The sequence below is a fragment of the Erpetoichthys calabaricus genome, chromosome 2 (assembly GCF_900747795.2).
Source record: "Erpetoichthys calabaricus chromosome 2, fErpCal1.3, whole genome shotgun sequence".
NCBI lineage: Eukaryota > Metazoa > Chordata > Cladistia > Polypteriformes > Polypteridae > Erpetoichthys > Erpetoichthys calabaricus.
Genome location: NC_041395.2, coordinates 119,486,251 through 119,502,809, shown reverse-complemented (window position 1 = coordinate 119,502,809; position 16,559 = coordinate 119,486,251). Strand labels below are relative to the sequence as shown.

General features: G+C 39.1%; 1 protein-coding gene across 4 annotated transcripts in view; it reads left to right on the top strand.

The window, feature by feature from the left end:
- LOC114646309 (latexin-like) overlaps positions 1-16,559 on the top strand; it is a 45,139-nt gene that overhangs the window by 12,120 nt on the left and 16,460 nt on the right. For all 4 annotated transcript variants that reach the window (XM_028794451.2, XM_028794450.2, XM_028794452.2 and 1 more), the window contains 2 exons: positions 11,805-11,963; positions 12,137-12,199. In XM_028794451.2, coding sequence (XP_028650284.2) covers positions 11,832-11,963; positions 12,137-12,199 — 195 coding nt within the window. In that variant the 5' untranslated portion in view covers positions 11,805-11,831. The remainder of the gene's footprint in view (positions 1-11,804; positions 11,964-12,136; positions 12,200-16,559) is intronic.

Sequence of the window (16,559 nt, the reverse complement as noted above, 5' to 3'; positions counted from 1 at the left end):
GCTGCCTGTTCAGTATTTTTTACTGTTTAATTATTCGGTTATGGTGTCGTTTGCAAATTGCTGAAGTTTGCATATTATATCACAAGTACTTTCATTAAAATAAAGTAGACAGAGTGACCCTTCCTTTTGGAGCATTCATACAGAAATCTGTACTGTTTGTTTACTGCTGATTAAGAAAACTTTGTGTAAAGTGTGTTCAGATGGGATTGTTCTTTTGAACTGAAGAATTGCCTCTCCCCTCATTCAGTAGTCAAGAGCCCTGTCTTCAGTTTGAAAAATGTGCTTCAGTCTTACCCATCTCCAATGGGATATTTTTATATTTTAAAACTGTTAAAACAGTGCAATCTGTTCAAGATATCTCAACAAAACTTGAAATGTCTTGACAAATTTCCTTGAATAATAATTGTGCTGCATTTTAACAAAATTTATCCATGGTCCATTGTTTGCTCTGAGGATGTTGATGGAGAAGTTTAGAGAAGGCCAGAAGGAGTTGCATTGTGTCTTTGTGGACCTGGAGAAAGCATATGACAGGGTGCCTCGAGAGGAGCTGTGGTATTGTATGAGGAAGTCAGGAGTGGCAGAGAGGTATGTAAGAGTTGTACAGGATATGTACGAGGGAAGTGTAACAGTGGTGAGATCTGCGGTAGGAGTGACAGATGCATTCAAATTGGAGGTGGGATTACATCAGGGATCGGCTCTGAGCCCTTTCTTATTTGCAATGGTGATGGACAGGTTGACAGACGAGATTAGACAGGACTCCCCGTGGACTATGATGTTTGCTGATGACATTGTGATCTGTAGCGATAGTAGGGAGCAGATTGAGGAGACCCTGGAGAGGTGGAGATATGCTCTAGAGAGGAGAGGAATGAAGGTCAGTAGGAACAAGACAGAATACATGTGTGTAAATAAGAGGGAGGTCAGTGGAATGGTGAGTATGCAAGGAATAGAGTTGGCGAAGGTGGATGAGTTTAAATACTTGGGATCAACAGTACAGAGTAATGGGGATTGTGGAAGAGAGGTGAAAAAGAGAGTGCAGGCAGGGTGGAATGGGTGGAGAAGAGTGTCAGGAGTGATTTGTGACAGACGGGTATCAGCAAGAGTGAAAGGAAAGGTCTACAGGATGGTAGTGAGACCAGCTATGTTGTATGGGTTGGAGCACTGACCAGAAAGCAGGAGACAGAGATGAAGGTAGCAGAGTTAAAGATGCTAAGATTTGCATTGGCTGTGACGAGGATGGACAGGATTAGAAATGAGTACATTAGAGGGTCAGCTCAAGTTGGACGGTTGGGAGACAAAGTCAGAGAGGCGAGATTGCTTTGGTTTGGACATGTGCAGAGGACAGATGCTGGGTATATTGGGAGAAGGATGCTAAGGATAGAGCTGCCAGGGAAGAGGAAAAGAGGAAGGCCGAAGCAAAGGCTTATGGATTTGGTGAGAGAGGACATGCAGGTGATGGGTGTAACAGAACAAGATGCAGAGGACAGAAAGATATGGAAGAAAATGATCCGCTGTGGCAACTCCTACCGGGAGCAGCCGAAAGAAGAAGGTCCATGGGGAGACTGAGTTTTTCCATTCAGACAGACGGACCTACAGTACATGGTTATCGCAATTTGTGTGTCACATTATGTGCAAATACACCTAAAAATGAATGAATGAAATAAAAAATGCAAAAAGAAAAAGTGAAAAAGTTTGTAAAGTATAATCTACAGTAAATCTATATCAATACATATGGCACAAGAGAAGAAAAAAATGGTAGAATTATATTCCAAGTAGTACGTCACTGTAAGGCAAAGCCTTTGTATTGTAGATACCTAATGTAATTACAGTTCATTGGGCTAATTAGAAAGTCCATGTACAAAAAAGAGATTCAGCACAGCAAGTCAACATAGTTTTATAATACAATAGTTGTCTTCATCCAGCAAACACATTTCGAGCATAGCTCTCCTTCAGGCATGATTGACAATGGGAAACATATAACATAAAAAACAAGTAATAGCAAGCTATTAAATAGGAAACCTATTAAACTAAAACTAACAAAAAACAATTCAAAATAATAACAAGTAGAAAATAATGATATACAAAATTTATTTGCAAAGGACAAAAGCTTATCTTACTTCAATGACTACCTAGTCAATAGTTGACTATTACTATACAGTGGAACCTCAGTTCACGAACGTCTCAGAACACGTACAAATCAGTTTACGACCAAAAAGTTTGCCAAACTTTTGCCTTGGTTCACGACCACACACTCGGTATGCGAACAAGCCAGTTTCCCTTTCGGTTTGTACGTGTTCAGTCTCTCCCTGTGCATTTCCTATGCAGCGAGCAAGAGAGAGAGCGAGAGAGCGCCACACATACGAGAGAGACACACACACACAGGCGCGTGAGAGACACACACACAGGCACGCGAGAGAGACACACACACACAGGTGCGCGCAAGAGAGAGCGACACCCACACAGAGGCATGCGAGAGAGAGGGCTGGACGCATAAGGTAGGAAGGCAGTTAAAGAATGCAGCGCAAACTATTGCAGTGTTAGTTTTCTCTGTTGTTCAAGGTTTTCTCAGTGTTATTAAATGTTTTTACATTTAGTTTACTATTATGCCGTGCATTCTATGGTTTAATTAACTATATTTGTGTTTAAAAACTTAAAACAAAATATATATTTTCATACAGTTCGTATGGTCTGGAACGGATTAATTGTATTTACATACAATCCTATGGGGGAAATTGCTTCGGTTCACGACCAAATCGGGTTATGACCAGGGTTTTGGAACGAATTACGGTCGTGAACTGAGGTTCCACTGTATATACAATGAGGATAGGACAAGGATTACATGCCAGATAAAAATAAAAATAAAATAAAGAAACTTATTAAGGTGCTCCCAAGTATACAGTGAAGAAATTAATAAATCAAAAAGTGTGTATCTTACATTAACAAAGCGATTAAAGGCCTTAGAATTAAACTGAACTTAGTTCAGGGCCCAAATAATGTTTAGGTTTAAAGTGGGCAAGGGAGATTTTTAAAGACATTTAATATAATCACAGACTTAATGAAGCCCCTTATTTTTAAAGGTGTTGAGTCTAAGAGTCTAAATCCAAAATGTTTTCTCTCTTTAACAATGCCTTAAAGAAAGATGAGGTTTCAGTAACTAGCATACCCTCTAGACCATTATCTGCATCTGAAATATCCATATTATCTCATGGTTTTACTTTTGTACAGTCTTCTAAATACTGTCCATTTCAGACCCGCATTGAATTACAGTATTTAGGTTTTTCGTAAAATCCACTTAATGCGCTTCCTTTAAGGACAAATAGGAGTATTGTCTCCAGAGCTCTACCTTATAAAATCTACCTTTAATCCACTTGGTTTCTTTTCACTCTGCTATTAAAATATTTTGTAGAGAGGCTAGTAGAGACATTGAACACAGAGATAAAATTCAATAAAAGATTTATTGAATTTGTTACTTTAATTGAATTAATCATTCTTAAACACTTGTGTATATCCACTTCATGTACTGTTTTAAAGGAAAAAAACCTACAGTACATAATTTTAAAGGCTCCGCTTAACAAAGGATACACAAAGAGAAGAAAGAGCCATCTGTTTTTAGAACAGAAAATCAAACTTTCTTGCCATAAATGTCATTACCTCCTATACTTAACTATTTTGTATCAGCAAAAATATCAGGCTGAAACTTCCTTTGCAAGATAAGAGATGAGTGATTGTAAATTTGACCAATTGGCACCTTTGACAGATGTCAACAAAGTGATTTTTAAATTCAAGTATAAAGTTGAAAACTTCCCACTCAGTTTACCCTGTATATACAGTATATACAGTACTTATCCTCCCTAATGGTTACAGCGGATCAATGGTTACATCAAATTGTTATAATTATAAACTTTTCACCAATGGAGATGCTACATACATGCTAATAATTACAAGGAAAACCTGAGTTGTATTTTGTAATTCAGGTTTAATGAAGAGCATTGTGCTATAAAGGGCAACAAGAATAAAAATAATAATAATAATTTAATAATAATTTGCATTTATATAGCGATTTTCTCACTACTCAAAGCGCTCAGCAATTGCAGGTTAAGGACCTTGCTGAAGGGCCCAACAGAGCAGAGTCCCTATTGGCATTTACGGGATTCGAACCGGCAACCTTCTGATTGCCAGTGCAGATCTCTAGCCTCAGAGCCACCACTCCATAAAGTCACCAAGGTTAGACAACATTTATGCCCGAGCCCTCAAAGATACCAGTGATTTCAAATAGAATTTTAACATCTGTTTTGCAGAGGTCATCACAAAGTTCCGAAAAACCTGGAAGTAATCCAGTATTGTACTATTATATAAAAAGAAATTGTGCTCATTCTGCCAGTGACAGGCGAGTATCCTTACAGAAATGTGCGTCACGGGTAAATAAATACAGGAAGTCTTAAAAATATCTTCTGCTCGCCTTTGCACACAGGAGATCCTGTGCTATAAATACTCTGGAGGGAGGAAGCAGCTAAAACATTTAATAGTGGTAGAGCTTACAATATTATCTGCCTTGGCTTTTTCCAAAGCTTTTCATGAGGTACACGTACACCGTGAGAGAATAATAATCAAAATACAAAAAGCAAGGGGGTGCAGCATGCACATGAATACAGAATTGGCTTTATCACAAAAGAATTTATTTACAGTTTGGAGATATAAAAAAACAATGCCCTGCAAAGATCGGCGCAAGATTTGCTACCTTTTTTAATTTTTTAAATTATCTGAATGCAAAATGTCACAAACGGTTTGATTATATTTCCATATGACACTAAGTTAGGTGGAGTCTACTGTGGTGCCACTTTAGAACGGAACCCTGGCACTCTACCACTACTTGCTGTTTTTGCATATTGCTTTGTATTTTCACTGTCTTAGCATGGGGAGTGTTTCGCTGATTCCTACATGCTTGTTGTGATGCTTGTGGCTCCTTATACTTTACTATACTGCATTAACATCTCTAAATGTCTGTTTGTTGAAAAGTGGAATTGTGATTCTAAGTTGAGTGAGTGAGCCCTGTGCACACAATCCAGCGCTGGCTTTTTGACTTAACAAGTACTTAGCAAATAAAGAAAGTGGTTGGAGAGCTGGGCGATTTATCTAAAGACTAATTTATCTAACATTTAATGAATAAGTAGACCCAATGATTTGTTAACAATACTAGTAGATACTGATTAAAAATGACAGACAAAGGTAATCTAAAGTAAAATGTAAATTTCTTGGGGTTTTTAAGTGATGAAGTCACCTTCAGTAAGTGTGTAGCTTTACCCACAGTATAGCATCTTCCTTGGGTATCCGACTGGTGCACCATGACTAGTAGAGATGACCTCGGTAAGCAACTTGTACTGACGCCTTATGCGCCAGCATGGCTAGAGAAGCTCTACTATTACAGTGCATCCGGAAAGTATTCACAGCGCATCACTTTTTCCACATTACAGCCTTATTCCAAAATGGATTAAATTCATTTTTTTCCTCAGAATTCTACACACAACACCCCATAATGACAACGTGAAAAAAGTTTACTTGAGATTTTTGCAAATTTATTAAAAATAAAAAAATTGAGAAAGCACATGTACATAAGTATTCACAGCCTTTGCCGTGAAGCTCAAAATTGAGCTCAGGTGCATCCTGTTTCCCCTGATCATCCTTGAGATGTTTCTGCAGCTTAATTGGAGTCCACCTGTGGTAAATTCAGTTGATTGGACATGATTTGGAAAGGCACACACCTGTCTATATAAGGTCCCACAGTTGACAGTTCATGTCAGAGCACAAACCAAGCATGAAGTCAAAGGAATTGTCTGTAGACCTCCGAGACAGCATTGTCTCGAGGCACAAATCTGGGGAAGGTTACAGAAAAATTTCTGCTGCTTTGAAGGTCCCAATGAGCACAGTGGCCTCCATCATCCATAAGTGGAAGAAGTTCTAAACAACCAGGACTCTTCCTAGAGCTGGCCGGCCATCTAAACTGAGCGATCGGGGGAGAAGGGCCTTAGTCAGGGAGGTGACCAAGAACCCGATGGTCACTCTGTCAGAGCTCCAGAGGTCCTCTGTGAAGAGATGAGAACCTTCCAGAAGGACAACCATCTCTGCAGCAATCCACCAATCGGGCCTGTATGGTAGAGTGGCCAGACGGAAGCCACTCCTTAGTAAAAGGCACATGGCAGCCCACCTGGAGTTTGCCAAAAGACACCTGAAGGACTCTCAGACCATGAGAAAGAAAATTCTCTGGTCTGATGAGACAAAGATGGAACTCTTTGGTGTGAATGCCAGGCGTCACGTTTGGAGGAAACCAGGCACCGCTCATCACCAGGCCAATACCATCCCTACAGTGAAGCATGGTGGTGGCAGCATCATGCTGTGGGGATGTTTTTCAGCGGCAGGGACTGGGAGACTAGTCAGGATAAAGGGAAAGATGACTGCAGCAATGTACAGAGACATCCTGGATGAAAACCTGCTCCAGAGCGCTCTTGACCTCAGACTGGGGTGACAGTTCATCTTTCAGCAGGACAACGACCCTAAGCACACAGCCAAGATATCAAATCCAACCTGATGGAGCTTGAGAAGTGCTGCAAAGAGGAATGGGCGAAACTGGCCAAGGATAGGTGTGCCAAGCTTGTGGCATCATATTCAAAAAGACTTGAGGCTGTAATTGCTGTCAAAGGTGCATCGACAAAGTATTGAGCAAAGGCAGTGAATACTTATGTACATGTGATTTCTCAGTTTTTTAATTTTTAATAAATTTGCAAAAACCTCAAGTAAACTTTTTTCACGTTGTCATTATGGCGTATTGTGTGTAGAATTCTGAAGAAAAAAATTAATTTAATCCATTTTAGAATAAGGCTGTAACATAACAAAAGGTGGAAAAAGTGATGCGCTGTGAATACTTTCCGGATGCACTGTATATCATATTTTGATAACAATGTTCTTCCACATTTTCTAGGGTTTTGTTTCTTGTTCTTAGCTGCTGCATTGGAGTCATTAGCTAAGCTTTGGACTTCCAAAATGATGGGATTGGACTCCTGCCTTCATTCATTCTATATATAAAACAAAGTTTACATTTTTAAGAGAGGATAACGCACTGACAGACATTGCCTGTTGTATACCGTTCTTCTGAACTGTTGTCTGTCTTACTTTTTTCATATTAATGGTAAGCCTTTCAGGCCCCCCCAGTTGACATCTGACCCTAAGTTCCTGTTAAAGCCATTTTGCGAACAATTTCTAGAACTGCTGCTATGAAAGGGAGAAACAGAACAACCTCTGCTTTCATGGGTCTTCCTGTACAATAAGGCGTTCCTTTGAAGTCAGCATTACTGAACAGCGTGTTATAATCTTTATTACAGTCTTTTCATTTTCACTTTTGGCAACACCTTCTATCTGAAATAACAAATTAAACATGCACATTATTTAATTAAATATATCAGAAAGGAATGTTACTGTATTAAATATAGTTACAGTTGCTTTTGAAGTGGTAAAGGAAAATAATTTAACCTACATTTTTCATTTGTCCTACTTCAATGTAATAATTACTATTTCTGGAAGTAGACAAAACAACAACAATGTGTAGGCAACAATAAATATGAATTCCTTTTTGTTTTGTTTTTTTTTATACATTAGCGCAGAGAATACCTGTGACTGTCTGAAAAAGTGGATGCCTGTTTTTTTTTCCAATACAATTTGCTGCCCCATCCCTTCTATTATTTTACACTCCATATTTCTTGTATTTCTTATGTCAGGTATATGTTGGTACATATATGACAGTCACATTTATGACTTGAGCTGTTTTTCTACAGGATGTTACACAGTCTCATGGGTAATTGTATTGTTAGAATTCCCAGGGACCTGCTACTTGTAGCTTGCATCCATCTGGTGGATATTAATCGTGTGGATCCACAAGTGTTTATTTTTCTCTCACCAAGATATTGACATAATAATGAATATAATTAATAATAAGTAACAGTTTTCAGTTTGTTGATGTGTTCAGTGAGCTGGCTACTTAGTAATCCAAAAAGCGCTGAATAAATTGTTGATGTACATAATTTAGTCCAAGTATAGGCTGACTTTTCTTTCCTAGACTTGTAACAGAACAGTTCCTTATGGATACCAAAAGTATAAAAAATAGTTAATGAATAACTAAGTAAAGAGAAGGAGATGATCATAGGGAAACATACAACCTTAAAATGATTCCAAGGCTGTCTGCCACACAGGGGATAGCTACACAGTTTTTCCACAGTAAAGCCAACCCAAGCACATAATACAGATAATTGCAGACGGCTATCTGTGTGACTACATGCATGGCTAAACTTGGTACAACATGGAAAAACTGACTGACTGACAGGATAAATGGCTTCCTGGCTTGCTGGCCACACTGCAGTTAACATAATACAGTCTGCCTTTATCTGGTTGAATCTGTGGTATTTCTGCATGACTGCCAGGTGGGTGTTTGTGCCACCTTAAATCTTAACTCAGAAAGACTCTGTGAATTCCTCCTTGTAGCTGTACAAAACCTCAGTTATACCACCCCACTTCTGCTGCTCCCCTAAGCCTGCTCCCTCCATTTAAACAGAAAGGATTTGATACCAGTGTTTGGACACCTGACCTGTTATTGTTACTGCCACATTCTGGTGTGGAGGAACCCAGTAGACTTCTGAGTCCATCTCACGTGAAGTCTCTGTCGTGGTGGTGCCCTTGGAAATATGCAGGGCCTACCGCTACAGGCCTGATCACATCTCCCCCGCCTGGCATGTGTGGGCTCTTCACTCATCATTGTGGATTGCATTTATGTCCTGTGCCAACTTTATGATGCTTCTGTCACTTGCTTATAAACATGAAGTTGTGTGTTCATTACTTACAAACATCTAGATAATCAAATAATACCCATAAGTAGTATTTTCTTTTACTCATGTCGTTTTTTAATCTTTGTGTTACCAGTGAAATGAAAGTGACACACATAAACACACACAGATACAGCAGCAAACAGATGTTACACACTTCATAAAGTTCCTGCCTTGCTTTACATAGCTTTTTCATTGCCATGAGTGCCATTTAATGTACCCACAACTCACTTCACCTAGAGTCATCTGTCAACGAATTTAATCTTCGCATGACAAACATGCCTTCAACCAGGAGCACTGTGTAATCATGTTGTAGCTCATTAATTCTAAGCCTAAACGTAATCCTTTTGGCCAGGGAAGGGAGATCATATTTCATTATTATATTAATCAGTGCCTAGGACACACATTACTATAAATCACAGGGAGATTCTATTAGGACACAGTAAATTACAGAGTTATTTATAACTTTTGGGCCTGTTGGTGATATAATTGAAAAGATGCAGAAGTGTTGCTCACATTTTTAGCATGCTTGCTGAAATATGTGGCATAATTAATAATAATTATTTGCTGCTTGATGTGCAGTTGTTTTCTAAATAAGCAGCCAATATTAAATATTCTACTGTTCCAATAGCAAAATTTATTGTTTAGAAGGATGATAGTAGACAATATAGAGCAGTTTTCTATAATGTGAAATTCTAAGTGCCAGCTTTCTATTACCGTGCAGTTAAATAATGAATTAGGCCTTATTAAAATCAGCAGTGGATGTCAAAAAAAGTGAATAATAATGCTAAACAAATTAATAAGAACTGAATGCCTTCCTCCAGATAAGCATTGACCTCAGTTTAATTTTAGTAAAATGCAAATAACTATTGGTTAGAAGGCCTACTGAATAACTATTAGCAATAAGACGCTGGTGTAAAAACAGAATACAACCAAACTTCATGCTGTCTTCTAAGATTTTTATAAGGACTACCGAAGTTTAAGAAGGTCTTTGCCTCATTCTTATTGTAATGTGTAAACATTGACGTGTCTTCAGATTTATGTTATTTAGGTAGGCTACTTGTCAGTTACTTCAACTAAATTAAGGTGCTCACTACATATTGACCCACAGTCTAATCAGACCGGTGAGTAGCATCACTAACATTTTTAGGCTGTCCCCATATATACTGTATAAAGCAACAAGACATCTGTCTGGTGTCGGCAAGGGGGCAGGGATGTCCAATGAAGAAAGGCAAGTAATTGGTGCAAGATAGTAAACTGTGCAGCATACGACCAACCCAATGTCATGTTATCTAGTGTCCACAACAAGGCTGGAGTGACCAACAAAGAATGACAAAAAGAAACACAAAAAAGAGGAATATAAGAACAGAGGTTCATAAATGCACAATACGATCGAAACAGATGGACTAACCACTGTGCCATTAAGCTGTTTTTATTAACTGGGATTTTATATTGAGGTAGATGCATTCATTAGCAGAATGTAAGCAAAAGGTTTTGTTGTAGTATGCAGAACACAACACACATTCCAAAACCAATTTAATCCAAATTAGAGTTGTGGGGTGCCAAAGTCATCAAACACAAGGCAGAGTGCCAGTTCATCATAAGCGCCTGCCACTCATGTACACACCCACATACAGCCAGTTTGGTTGAGGAGTCCAAATAAACAAGGAACCTTTATAAATAAAGAAATATTTATTTGAAAAGTAAAAATGTCACAAAGGCTATAAAAGAAGCAAAAAAAAGAGTTGCCTAAAAAGGCACTCCTAACAAAACAAAAAATTCCAGTATACAATTCAGTAATCAGATTGTTTAAAACAAGCAAAAAAAAAATCAAAAACCCAGAAAATCCAACCAGAAAAAGTGACACTCACAATAAACTCCAACAAACGGCTCTGATCCCTATATGTGAGCTGTCCCTGAGAGAGGGAGCGTTTAGGAGTGGTGACATGAGGGTGGCCCTGACTCCCAGGGCTCCACCAAAAAGAACATGGCACATCACTACATACACTATTAAAAAAATCACATAGGAAATCAACAGGAATAACAGACATGAGAAATAATCACTCAAAATTAACAAAACTAAGAATATATTGTCAAACATGCATAACCTTGTTTTGTATGAGAGTGCTCGCTAGGGCACATGGTGTTTTAAAAGAGGAATGAATGGTCTGAATGAGCGGAGATTCATTTGATAAGTATAAATGCTGTGTAATATTTCATATACAGTAGATACAGTGTGTGAGATGGAACAGTGGCAATGGTTAGCCCTGTTACCTCAGTTTCAGAGTCCTGGGTTTGCATTCCAGCCAGATCAGAGTATGCATGCGCTTTTTCCGCCCATATCTGAAAGAAGCACAGGTTAGGTATCTTGGAGATTCTAATCTGGTCCCATATAAGTAAAATAAAGTGTCTGTAAATGTGCTCTACAGTGGACTGGTGCTCTATCCAGAGCTGGCTCCTAACACAATGCTGCTGAAAAATGTTCTGCATCCATGACCCTAAATTGCATTAAGTGGGTTTGATAAGGTGTTCATTGAGGTTCTTCACACTTATGTGATTAAGATTATAATTGCTTAGTAACAAGTCAGAATCTCTTCACAGCATCCGTTTAGCAGTAGACATCTTAAGTTCATTAGGAAAACTGGAGAGCTCAATTTAGAAGTAAAGCCCACATAAAATCTGAACCAGAACGAAAGAGGAACTGAAGACTCTGAACATGTATGCTCTGTATGGCACACAGACCCTCAAAAGAACATATACAAAGACCCCTATTGAACAGTTAGTTCCTGGCCTAGACATGAAGCCCGGCTCCAGTAACTCATTTACCAGTAGTTGTGCTGTAAGATTCCTCAGTCTAAGAAGGGTTCAAGGTTCGTGTGTACTGAAGGACACTCCTGGTTTCCCCTGAGAACAGAAGTTAATATTTTCTTTTTCTTTTCACAGCTTTCACAAGACAATTCAGCCAGGACAATGAAAGAGCTGAATCCATCATACTATGAAACAACTCGAGCAGCACAGGTGGCTCTACACTATACGAACTACCAGCACGCCAGTCTTTTCAGCCATTTTAGTTATGGAACTGTTAAAAGTTGCAGCTTAGAGGTAAGAGAATGCTTTGGATTTGAATTTAAACTGCAAGGATTCTTTTAACTAGAAACAGCTTCCCGATAAAGAGTACACTAGAAAAATAAATAGAAGCAATGCCAGCATTCTCTTATCTTGATGAACACTGAAAAAAGATTTCTTGCTTCTGCTTTTTCTTGAATCCTATGCAGGAACTACCTGGAGTTGGAAACAAGTATCACTTAGTATTTACAGAAGACAAGACATCAAGTGAGGTAAGTCTAGGTGTGCCAGTGCTGTTCAGCATGGAGGTAACTAATGGGGTAGAAGACACTGGCACTCACAACTCATCGACTGTTCCACATGTGAAGGATGTCACTTCCCATATTAAAGGAACACAGTCTCCTAAGGAAAAAGAGCCTGCTCTGTACTTTCTTGTATTGTTCTTCTGTGTTCCAAGACCAGTCCAATCTATCATTAATGTGGACCACCTCTACATCCACTCCCTGAATAGTGACCAGGGGCCTCCTGTATAACGCCGTGCGTAGAACTCACACTATAACATGGCGTAAGCACAAAATCGGGAATGTGCATACGCACAGAAAAATCCAGATGCAGGAATCTGTGCATACGCAAACTTTCACGTTCTTCCACTACATAAATCCCGATCAGCGTGAAAAGTAACGCACGTGCACGCGCAATCTGTCCCGCCCCAACTCCTCCCAGAATTATGCCTCTTTGAATATGCAAATCGATATAAATAGCCTTCTGTGAAAAGACAATGGGAAAAGCACGGGGGGAAATATAAGAATTTCAGGGAAATATAAGAATTTCAGCGAATACCAAGTGGAGGCAAAGGAAAAACGTACTATTTGTTGGTTTAAACAGTGGTCTAATCAACAAAAGAAAGTTGATTGAGTGACATAGTGTCGGAGAAACTTGAAAGCTCAAGTTCACAAAGTCGCACAGTGCCCAAAATAAAAAAGAAGTTGTCACATATCAAAGTCGGCATGAAAAGGCGAGTCACAGCGGACCGTCTGAGTGTCATATGAAAGCTTATTAGGGTACAGAGAAAAAAAATAGGCACACAGTGGGGAAAAAAGCACAAAATGTCAACTTTAATCTCGAACTTTCCACTTTAATCACGTAGTTTATTTTGTCATTAAAGTAGAACATCATAAACTTCATCTTAAAATCGTTTATTTTACTAGTTTCTCAAGTAGCACGTTAAATGCTTTGTTCTGTATTTGATTTTCTATGTGCTCTGTGTGTGTGAATCACTATGTGCTTCCGTTCTTTCTGTTTCTCCGACAGGACACAGAATCCATTACATTCGAGATATTACAGCTCTCTGAATAATTAAAATACTGAGATGTATACATGATATCTTTTTCATGATGATAGGAATGAAAGCATGTTATTAAACATGGGAACAAGGTGGCGCAGTGATTGTTCATATCTCATGCAAGAGGCTTGCTGCGCCATGTGCGACCTTCGATGAAATAATTTATTACAGAAGTACTGTCTCTTTCAAACGTACTAACCTCCAATTCCTGTCCTTACTTTTCTTTCACCAAATACCCAATCGCCACACAATCAGCTCTGTAATAGACGTTAAGCCATCTGTAAGCTTAGAACACAGATTCTTCAAAACTTTTAAGGAATATTGAAATATCTTCATAGTACATGTTTAATTATTCTATTCGTCTATCCTTCCAGTGTTGCATCAGCACCAGCAATAATTCAGCGCAAAGCAGGAGCTATCCGTGAACTAGCTAGTGCTGCAGCACTGTGTCCTCATATGTTTAATTATTAACAATACAGATTATTTAAATGAAGTTAAAGTTTTATCTGTATACTATAAGCAACATATTTTGCTGCATTTCATCTTAAAAATGATATTGTCATCATACACGCTTTATAAAGTGGCGCAGGTTGTGCAATATTATAACTGTAGTGCAAGTTTACAGTGGGGTAATTGTACTTATAAGTACAAACAGTTCTACAAGGAGCACTTGATGGACTGATTGAGTGCGTTTATAGTTCTTGGAATGAAACGTTTTCTAAACCGCAAAGTCCGTACAGGAAGGTCTCTGAAGCATTTTGCCATGGCTGAGGCAGCATCTGCTTCATGCTGTATACCGATAATTCTCTTTCCAATCAGCTGCTGCTGTGATTCACACTCAGATACAGTGATATAAATACTCCGAGTGGTTCAATGAGAGTAATATGGAAAAAGATGATCCGCTGTAGCAACCCTTAACGGGAGCAGCTGAAAGAAGAAGAAGATGCAGTGAGAGTAACAACGCTAAAGCAGTTATGGTATTTGGAATACTATGGCTATTCCCTGGACCATTATATTGCTGCAGGTTAATTACAATCAGATGCATTACACTAATAAACAATATGCAGTTAGTTTCAGTGTATTTATAAAGCCGCGTCAGGAATGTGGATCTAAGAAAGAAAGGGTAACTACATAGGAACAGTAGCACTGCTTTGACCCTGAGTGCCGCCAATCTGCAAAACCGAGCAGAAAAATTGCATACGCTAGGGTATGAGGTACCGTGGAAATGTGCGTGGCTTTACACCAAGTTTAGGTTTTATACATCACGATTTGAGCGTGGAAACGTTCGTACACAACATTTCTGTGCGTACACACCATTTATACATGAGGCCCCTGGTGTTATATTTATCGTCAAAGGTGTACAGTGAAGAAAAAAAAAAGGAGTAAGGACTGTTCCTTGTGGTGCTCCAGTGTTGCTCACATCCATATCAGAAACACAGTCCTTGATTTCTCCCAAACTGCAGTCTGCCCAACAGATAGTCCATTATCCAGGACTCCATAGGCTCATCCACCTGCATATCCCTGAGTTTACTCCTTAACAGGAATGGCTGGATGGTATTGAAGGCACTGGAGAAATCAAAAAACATAATCCTCACAGTGTTGCCAGCTTTGCCCAGGTGAGAATAAGCCTTGTGGAGCAGACAGATAATTGCATCCTCCACTCTAATCTTTGTCCGATAGGCAAACTGCAGTGGGTCCAGGTGGCTTACAGCAAGTGACTCATATAGTTCAGGACCAGTCTGTCAAATGTCTGCATAATGTGAGATGTAACTTCCACTGGTCTGTAGACATCTGATGTAGAGGCACCTGCCTTCTTTGGAACAGGAACAATGCAAGATGTTTTCCACAGCATTGACACTTTCTGAAGCCTTAGGGACAGACTAAACAGGTGACAGAGGACACCACAATGTTGGTCAGCACAGGCTTTAAGATCCTGAGAACTGACTCCATCTGGTCCTGTAGCTTTTCCTGTGTGTAGCTTCCTCAGTTGTCTCCTTACTTGGTCTTCAGTTATGGACAGTCCATACCGACGGTCAGAGAAGGACTTGTCACTAGCCATTCCAGTTGACGTAGTAGGAGTTGTTGATGTAGTATGTATGGTGTGGGGAGACAGGTCATTGGATAAAAGTGGTAGTTAGAGGGAAAATCAATTAAAAAAAATAGTTTCAGGGTGTTAGCTTTGTCCACATCCCCTTCTAGCACCTGAGGCCTGGATTGCTCGAGTCCAGTAATTATACCCAATCCATTCCAGACACCCTTCATGTTATTCTGAGTGAGTTTGTTTTCTATTTTAACTTTGTAAGCTTCCTTTCCTTCCCTCAGCGTTTTCTTTAGTATATGCTTGTACGTCCTTCAGAGCCTTTTTGTCACCAGATGTGAATGCTCCCTTTCTCTCATTCAGGAGACCCTTTAGCTCCTTAGTAATTCAGGGCTTGTTGTTTAGAAAGCAAAGCACTACCTTTGTGGGTTCGACCGTGTCAACACAGATGTTAATATAATCTGTGATGCAGTGACAGAGTGCCATAATATTATCCCCATTTGACTCGTACATCAGTTCCCAGTCTAGCATTTTGAAGCACTCATGCTTGTTAGTACCTATCAGTCTGCTTTAAATTGTGACGCTGTCACTAACTGACTATATAGGAAGAGGACCCCTTATCTGTACATGTCTTTGTTTAAAGCACTCTACCTAAACATGGAACGATGGTACCCATTGGTTTAATTTTACATCTTTTTATGGTTATTAAGGTGATGATGATAATTAAGTGTTTTTATTTGTCCTTAGGGGGTCTTGTAAAATTCAGAGATGTGAGTTTTAATTATGTCTCTTTTATTTACAGAAATATTCATTTAGATGGATCACAGTAATTGAGCAATGTAGAAGAAATAAACTGGATATGTATTAAAAAAAGAAATCTTGTCCTCAATTAGGACCTCTTTGAGTTAGGAACCAGGCAGGAGAAAACTTGTTCAATGTGTCTTTAATTGTCTGTTCGGGGAGGGAGCGCCTCCTTTCAGCAAGCTGATCAGAGTAACTCCCCAAGCAAAGCGATTTATATATTTTTATATCTTTTAGGGTGTCTACATCAGTTGAGCTGATTCATGGTTATACAATGTATAAAATGATTGGTTAATAAATTACTTACACCGTTTATGACCTTACTTTATCCAGTGTATGTGATTTAAAAGTATTTCAAAGTTTCACCCCATACCAAGTTCCTTTTTGAAAGTGGATCCTTGCCACATTTTATCTTCGCAGAGTATGCACACCCAGCTCAAACTTACTGCAC